We start from the raw sequence: 8563 nt of genomic DNA on the forward strand, positions 1-8563 counted from the left end.
TTAGACTCGAGGCTGCAGAAACAACCAGCTGCTGAATGAAGCTACTCGTTCTCTCTGCTGAAGTAGTCATGTCTTACCACCTGAACTGAAAGAGGCTAGAAACTTGTTTTTGATACAAAATGCACTTTCCACTTGTGCAGGATGGGACAATACATAGACAAGATCATCTTTCTACAGGTGTGGTTTCTGAAGAGAAACCTGTGAGTGAACTCTCAGTGTTTGCCTTGCATTTTGCAAATACTACATGTTTTTTAAAGATTCCTACCTGCTAAAATAGCATTGTTTCTTAACATGTGCTTAATTCTTAATTACTTAAATTTTCTATATAGTTTACCCTGCAAATCATGACTGAGGCATGGGTGGCTTCTCCTTAGGAGGCGTAAGTAATAAAGGAGACCGTGTAATTACTCCCCACTGATTATCTTTGGGTACTAATAGTGAAATAAATGCTGCTATATAACAGGGAAGTTCAGCAGTGACCAGCCACCAGTGCAGGACCTCTTTGTTGTCTCTGAATTGATGGCATCATCCACTTTGGGCAATTAAAATTTTGCATGTAGAGACATGAGACTGTTTCTTAGTGATAGAGGAAGGGACTTGAGTTTCTTGCTTAAGCTAAGCATTTAATCCGTTTGACTTTAGGTTATGAGGCCTGATTACTAAGATATCAGTGCAAACTGCAGTAGACACTGAAGCTTTGTCCAAGGTTGTAGCCAGTTCCCAGGGCAGTCGTCTTAGTCTCCCAAAGCAGGGCTTTGCTGGGAAGCAGCTGCATGCATTAGGTTCTTGTGATGTTTTATATGCTAAACTACAGCTACAGTAGGGTGCAAAACAATGCGAATAATGCATTGGATTTTGAGCAGGGTTTTTTGCACCCCTGAAAAATAAATCCTGTAATTTGAGGATTTCACTCTTACTACATCTCTGCTTTGCTAAATTAGGTGAAACGGGGTTATTGCAAGCACCTGCTTATCATGGTTGCTTCATTGCCAGGATGCAACATTGTGAAAGCTGTGCAGTTCAGTAGCCTGTACTGGAGTATCAGTGAGGTGCAGGGTAGTTATTTCTGTCAGGAATCATTTCACTTCTGTGTGACTGTCTATGTCTGGCCCTTCCATGAAGGGATTAAGTTTCTTAACTTTCCCTATTTATTTTCCTCCACAGGTGGTTTTTTGGAAAGATTCCCCGAGCGAAGGCTGAAGAGATGTTAGGCAAACAGAGACACGATGGTGCCTTCCTCATCAGGGAGAGTGAGAGCGCCCCTGGGGACTTCTCCCTCTCAGTCAAGTAAGTAATGCCCAGAAGTAATCATGGGTGGTAATCGGGCTCTGCTCACTTGGACTCGTAGGTAAAGGACAGGTGATTGCCAATGCTGAGGAGCATGAATAATCTTCCAGATGCCCTATAGCATTCGTGCTCTTCCAGTGATGCTTATTTATTCCCTCTTTAATAGAACAAATATATATACTCTGGCTTGTAACGAGCCTACAGGGCTGACCTGGTGACATGTTGCTGTCTGGCTCGTGTAGTCTCAGGCGCTGTCGGTTTGTTTGTGGATCCCATTCCTCCTCCTTACAGCCACAAAGTGTCCAGCACGTACATGTTCTCTCCCACCCTCCTTCATTCCTACTCTGCAGTACCAGTTATTTATTACTCTCTCTTTGTGTAGCATGCTTCCAATTTTGCATGTCTGCTTGGGACATGCTTTGGGGGTATCCGTGTTCTCTAACGCTGGGACATGGAGCTGTGAAAACAGAGGCCTCTTCCCTCTCTCACAACTCCATTCCACGTTGGTAGAGAACCTCAGTCTAACAGTGAAGTGAGGAGGAACAGTTTTCATCCTTGAATAACCTTACTAGAAGTACTGGCTGATAACCAGCAGGACTTTCTGCTAGTTAGCCATGGCCCTCAAATACCACGCTACCTGTCTCGCCCATCTGAAGTCACTGTAAAATAGAGGTGTTAAAAACTTGAAAGGGTATGATGTAATTTAACGTGGGCTGGGGACGAGAGGGATTCTGTCCTCAGTGGTTGATTTTTGCCTTTTTCTTTACTTTCTATAATCTTCCCCTTTCCCACTAGCAATGAACAAGGTTTTGTTTAGAATCCTAACAATAATTTTTGATTATTCATGCACGATTCCTACTTTGCTCTATTTTATGTGGCTATCAGTGACCTGTCTTGGAAGGATTTTTTTTTTTTTTCTGGTCATCTTTGGTCTGTATCCAAACTTTTGTCATCCTGTACAGCAGCACCGAGTCATGCCACAAACTGGATTAAAGCCACTGATTTAAAGAGATGTTTATATTTCTGTCTTCGATACAATCATCTGAGCTGGAATACTAGATATGAATGGAAGCTTCATTCCAGAAAGTGCATTCCTTTAAGAAACATAAAGTTACAATAGCATAGCTCTGCCTTCCTCTTGGCTTAGTGTTGCCATCTGGTGGTAATCTCTCAGTTGATTCCCCCCCCACCCCCTCCGTTTAATTTAGAAAAGTCTTTTTCCTAAACAGTGACCTGCGGGATCTGAAATGGTGAGAAGCTCTCGGGGTGAGGAAGGGAGAGCAGAGGTAGTACACATGAGTTGTTTCATGTTAGCTTTGTAGCCAAGACAGCGTCTGCTTTTTCAGCCGATGTATAGAAGCTGTGCATGCCAAGTGGGGAACAGTTGTCTCCTGTTTTCAGAGACTGAAGGAAAAATACCGATGTGCCATTCGTCTGGAAAATCCCAGTGGACCTCTTCAGAGTTCCCCTTTATTCAGAACAAAATTGTTGGAAAAGTAGCTTCAATGGAATGCCGTCATTTGTCAGAAAGAATTGTTAACACAGAATTTAAGTTGCCCTGTTACATGTGCAGCATTACCTTTTGAGCGTTTTGGTTTTGGGGTTTTTTTTGGTTTGTTGTTTCTGAGGGTTTTTTTGGGGGTGGGGGCGTTCTTTTTTTCTTTCCCTTTTTTTTTTTTAAAGGGCCAGAGAGATCCTTTTCTTTTGCAAGACGGCCTTTTGCATAAGTCCAGACTGGCTGCCAAGAGAGACAGTGCTACCCTCCCTGTGGCAGCCACTTACCTACAATGGGACTGGTGCTTGTGTATTGCAGTATCACACATGCCCAGTGGTGCTTGTGTGAGAGAGGGACTGAGATGGTGAGAAGTACGGGACCATAGCAAGAGTGGCACAGACCTAAACTGGCTCAGGTCAGTTGTGAAATTGCTGCGTGTGAAGAGTGAAACGGAAGCCTTGTACTGTTTGACTCTGAAATCTGGCATTTGGGAACGTGGAGTGGAAGGTGCTGGGGTGCAGCTGCACCTTGCAGTCGTCCTGCCAAGTCCATGGTGTGTGTCTGAGGCATCTGTGCGCTGCCTTCAGCAGCTCGGGTGGCTGCATACACACGTCAAACAGCACATCTGCTGGATGCCAGCTATGTGGCAATGTTGTGTAAAATAAAAGGTTGAAATACTGCGTGTAATCCAGGAGAAAGTGTGTGGTGACACCAGAAATCCTTGACCAAAAGACCTCAAACTTCTACAAATTCCGAGTGATTTGAAAAAGCTGGATTTAAACTGAAATCCTAATATAAGGAAAGCACATGAAGCTTGCAGGGCTTTTTTCTAAATAAATATTTGGATTCTCTTTCTCTCTCTGGTTACTGATTTCTTCAAAATACAACTAACAAGTAGTTTTCAGGCATCTTTTTTACAGCAGCCAATTGCTATCTATGTTACCGGTGTCATTTACAGTTTTCACTGTGCCCTGAAGTACCTTTTTGTTTCAAACTCTGTGCGGACAATGCCAGAAGAAGAGTATTCAGTGACTAATCATGTGCTTTTTTTGTGTTCTTCGCTTCTTCCTCCCAGGTTTGGAAATGATGTGCAGCACTTCAAGGTGCTTAGAGATGGAGCTGGCAAGTATTTCCTCTGGGTGGTGAAGTTCAATTCTTTGAACGAGCTGGTAGATTATCACAGATCCACATCTGTCTCCAGGAACCAGCAAATATTTCTCCGGGACATTGAGCAGGTGCCACAGGTAAGAGAAGTGCCCTCATAGAGTTACACTAGTTACACTGCAGCCACAGTCCGAAGTGGGATGAGTAAATGAGTTGGGAGGGAGAGAAGCCCACTGGCATTTTTCTTAAAGCATATCTTTAGATGCTGCAGCCAGAATTACCCTGGGAAATAAGCTGGATGTCTGTGCAAATCTCCCTGCTAACTCCTAGTCTCTCCTTCAGTTCTGGCAAAGTGCTGCTGTTGCTGCTTGAACACTTGGCTTGTCTTAATATTTAGGGATACTGTTGCAGGAAGGTCATCTGATTCCTGTGATTTAAAAATGGGTTTACTCCTAGTTTAGGACATAGTAAGAAAGGATAGTCCTACTTGTGCTGTTCATAGCCAGAAGTGTACCCCTCTGTAGCCAGTGAAGCTTTGGTACTGCTCTGTCCTGAAGGGATGGTTACAGGTAGTAGCCTATGGGACAGCTCTAGCCTGCTGGTTTCGATCTAGCCAGTGTCAAAAGAAACCAAAACCTACTGCTAAGTGCCCGCAGAGCAGCTGGGAGTATATCTGGCTCTTTGTTTTGTTCCATTTCCCGGGGCAATCAAGGTGTTGTGTTGGATGTAACTGGGTCTTTTATGAGTTTTTTTTTGATAAATCATTTTGCCTCCATGTGCAGCACTCTAGTTCTAGCTTGAAGACACGGGGTGTGGAACTCGTACTGCTCTCCCGGTGCCACAGGCACCCTTTGCCACAGCGGGTCTGAACTAACCTCTGGCTCTGCACTGTCGGGTCAGTGATGAACAGAGGATGAGAAAACAGCTGGCTGAAAGAGGCAAGCGTGAAGATACCTTCCCAGCCTCAGGATTTTAAGAATGCAAATGCATTTTAAATAAACCATTAGCTTTCCCGGAAGAATGGATGTATTTGCTGATGAGGCAAAATGCTCTGTGACAGAATTTCTTGATACTGGAGAGTTTCAAGGAAAATGTGTGAAATGCCAACATCCAGTTTTTAGGTGGAGCTTTGTGTGTCGCAGCGTTAGGTAGATCAGTAATACTTGTGCTGTCAGTTGGCGAAAACAGGATGAATAAGCCAAAAGACCATTGTACTGCTGTAGAGTACAGATGTGCAGTAGGTCATGAAGACTGGAAAATACGAGGAAAACATGTGAGTCATCCGCTATCTTTGTTTCGGCTCTTTCATAGAAACTTGACTGTTTTCCTGAAGTCTTCTATAGACTGTGCTTTCCTCTTCAAGCGTCTTGGTACAGATGTTGGAAGCTGGCTTGCAGGGAGATGAAACAGCCCCAATGTTTATCGTTAAACTCTGGTGTAAGTTAAGCTCCTGCCTGAGGGAGCAGGTGTCTCGAGTGCCGTGGATGATTCTCACTTTGCATTTCTTTTTCTTTCCCCTTTCAGCAACCAACGTACGTTCAGGCCCTGTTTGATTTTGATCCCCAGGAGGAAGGAGAGCTGGGCTTCCGCCGTGGAGACTTTATCCAAGTCCTTGACAATTCTGACCCCAACTGGTGGAAGGGAGCCTGCCACGGACAGACGGGCATGTTTCCACGCAACTATGTGACCCCAGTGAACCGGAACATCTAGAGATAAATATTAGAGATTATTTAAAGAAACCAGAGAAACAGTAAATACACATACAGAGCCTAACTGCAGCCAGTGACCTAAAATCACACGGCGATAAAACCTGAGTCACCTTTCACCGTGAGGTGATCCTCCTTCACTCAGTACGGACCTTCAGGGGTGGCGGGGGGGGAAAAGAGTTCAACTTACACACCAAAACTTATCTTTAAAAAAAAAAAAAAAAGAGAGAGAAAAATGAAATAACAAATTTCCTCAGCTGCTCCTGGGTTACCCCCTTTCATTCACTTTTCTTGTTTCCCCCTCCTCCTCTGTCCATCAGTGCATGAAGTTTTAATGCCATATAAAGTCCTAGCCATGCAGTTAAAGGAAAAGGGAGAAACTCTGCTGGTATTTTCTCTCTCTGCCAACGGTCTTCATTTGACATGAAGGGATGTGAGAGAAGAACCAAATCCACAGTCCTGCCTTTTTTAAAAAATAAATAAAAATCATCAGTCTCTGCTTTTGCCTTCAACATTCAGCTCTTCTTGCCTGGGAACGATGAGGTGTTGATCTAATTTTTATTGTCTCTTCTCCTTTGGCACTTTCTTCTGAAGCTCAGCAGCTTCCAAGCAGGGGAAGGGAGAAGAGTTGTGTGGCTCTTCTTGTTTTGGTTTTTTCTTTCTTTTGTGGTTTTTTTTTTTTTTCTCATGAGTCACAGAGCTGCTTTGAGAAACTCCAATGTACAAGTGAAGTCTGTTAATGCTGTGCTGACAGCTTTTTTGTTTCTTCTTACAGGTGTACGGTTGAGCACATTCTGTAATTTTTTCTATAGTGCCTTTCCCTTCTTTTCTCTTTTTATTATTTTTTAAGTTAAAAGGACAGTCCACAGCTTTTCAGAGGGTTTTATTCTGCCTACATGTAAATACTTCTGGAGCAAGGGTGTAAAGGAGGGTGGTTTTATCAATGGACGCTTGAGAAAAACCTACAAACAGAGACGGAGCTTTAATCTTAAGATTTGTCTTACTTGTTCGACTTTCCTTATTCCAAGGAAGATAAAATCAAGGCATTCAAGTGGCAGCTTAGGCTGCTCAGAGGTGGGGAGCTGCAACCAGGAGCCTCAAAAGAAGAGAAAGGGGGAAGTTATACCCAGGGAAAATGAGGAAGAATATTTTGGGGAGGGAGGGTTAAGGGGGGAATTTGAGAAATAATAGCCCTGAGATGTCCTGTAAAATGTACATTCCTTTGACGGAAAACTTTATAACGCAGAGAACCTCAAGAAATAGTGCTTGAAAAAAAATTTATGCTATTAATGAATGTTTCTACGTGATGCATGTAATCAGCCTGTCTCTTTGGCCTGGACAGGGAATATTTGCAGTCGTGTTGCTCTCGAAAAGCGGGGTTGGCATCACTGTTCTCCAGTTTCTCCTCCCTCCTCAGGTCAGCGTTACTGTTGAAGCAGATCCCCCCGCCCCGCTCCCCATTCACAGCAGGCTGTGCGATGACCGTAATCCCCACCCCGCGCCATAGCGGCGTTTCTCGTGGCCGTTTGCTCCTCCACCAGAGCAGCGTGATGTTAAATTGGACAGAAAGAAAAGCAATCAAGCCGCGCCGCGCTCTGTGCCAATCTTCAGTTGCGTTGTTTTTCCTTTCGGTGGCCGTTTGGCTGGATCCCTTCACCCCACCAACGAATCCAAAAACTGCAGCGGAGATCTCCTCCCGCCCTGCCTAAGCACGGGCAATCTTTTGTTGGAGGGTGCCTTTTTTTGTACTAAGTGTTACAGATGTTTTATTCCTGAGATGACTCTGCCTTACACTTTAATTTTCCAGCAGATGAAAGAGAGAGCTATCCTGTAGAGTATTCCTTTCTCCCCCTCTCCTTGCTAGCTGTCACTCACTTTCTTCCTTCTTTGTAAAGTGATTGGAAAAAGGAATCTATGGCATTCTACACCTGGACCATTTGATTGTTTCCTTATTTTGGAATTGGTGTATATCATGCAGCCTTGCAGGCATACGTCTTGTGTGTGTATATATATTAAAAAAAAAAAAATCAGTGTTTAAATAAAAAAAGGCCTATGTACTTAATCCTTTAACTCTGCAGCAGCATTTGGTAGATAGTAATTAACTGTGAATAATAAATATACATTGAATTCTTCACTTGAGCATCTGTCTGTTATTTCAGTGAACTGTCCAAAATACAACCTAATTTATAGGATATTAAATTGCTGTGGGAGGGAGAAGCTGCGAGGTGTGCTCAGGGCTCTTCAGCATCGTCTTCCAATCCCATTACCCCTTCCAGCTAAGTCGAGGGAGAGCCTTGTCGCATGGCACGTGTGGTGTTCTGGATAGCGAGGAGGGGGAACGGAATCATCGTGTCGCTTCCAGGATTGAACACCATTTATCTGTCAGCAGCATGGGAGGGGATGCTTTAATATTTCCCCCCTTTTTTTTTTTTCCTAAGCTTTGTACCAAACTGCTCGAGCCTGTAACGTCATACGGAGCCGGCACCAGGAGTGATACGGCCGTTATTTCTTGCTGTGACAGGCAGAGGGGAGGGTGGGCGTATGGCTCGTGTAAGCGCCACGGCCCTGGCCCGGGCTGTGGCAGGAGCTTTCGCTCTGCTTGATCAGTGCCTTGCAGGTCGCTACCATTTCTGTTGCCTGGAGAGAGGGAACTGCCCCGCTGTGCTAAGAAGGGGTGCGGGCGGCTCTGCGGGTCACGTCCCTGCTCTGCAGCTTCTCCCCAGCCTTCGCTAGTGTTCAGAAGGTGTCTGTGAGTTTTGTTGTAGGTTTTAATATATGATAGTCATACACTGACATGAGGGTGTGGGTTGGTTTTTAAAAAACGGTTGCTCTTGTAGTTAATATGCTCGGACACAGATGTAGTCGAGGAGTTTGCGGTTGCTCAGAAATGCCGGGGTGTTCCTGTGATTAGTTCATATTTTACATTTTTCCCATTAAAGTCAATACAGAAATTACTTGCAGTGTGGTTTGG

At 44.3% G+C, this 8563-nt stretch overlaps 1 protein-coding gene across 4 annotated transcripts in view; it reads left to right on the forward strand.

The window, feature by feature from the left end:
• The window catches only part of GRB2 (growth factor receptor bound protein 2), a 63764-nt gene extending 56038 nt beyond the window's left edge, over window positions 1–7726 (forward strand). For all 4 annotated transcript variants that reach the window (XM_075111102.1, XM_075111103.1, XM_075111100.1 and 1 more), the window contains 3 exons: window positions 1165–1287; window positions 3858–4026; window positions 5411–7726. In XM_075111102.1, coding sequence (XP_074967203.1) covers window positions 1165–1287; window positions 3858–4026; window positions 5411–5596 — 478 coding nt within the window. In that variant the 3' untranslated portion in view covers window positions 5597–7726. The remainder of the gene's footprint in view (window positions 1–1164; window positions 1288–3857; window positions 4027–5410) is intronic.
• The last annotated feature ends 837 nt before the right edge of the window (window positions 7727–8563 follow it).

Source organism: Phalacrocorax aristotelis, chromosome 16 (genome assembly GCF_949628215.1).
Source record: "Phalacrocorax aristotelis chromosome 16, bGulAri2.1, whole genome shotgun sequence".
Taxonomy (NCBI): domain Eukaryota; kingdom Metazoa; phylum Chordata; class Aves; order Suliformes; family Phalacrocoracidae; genus Phalacrocorax; species Phalacrocorax aristotelis.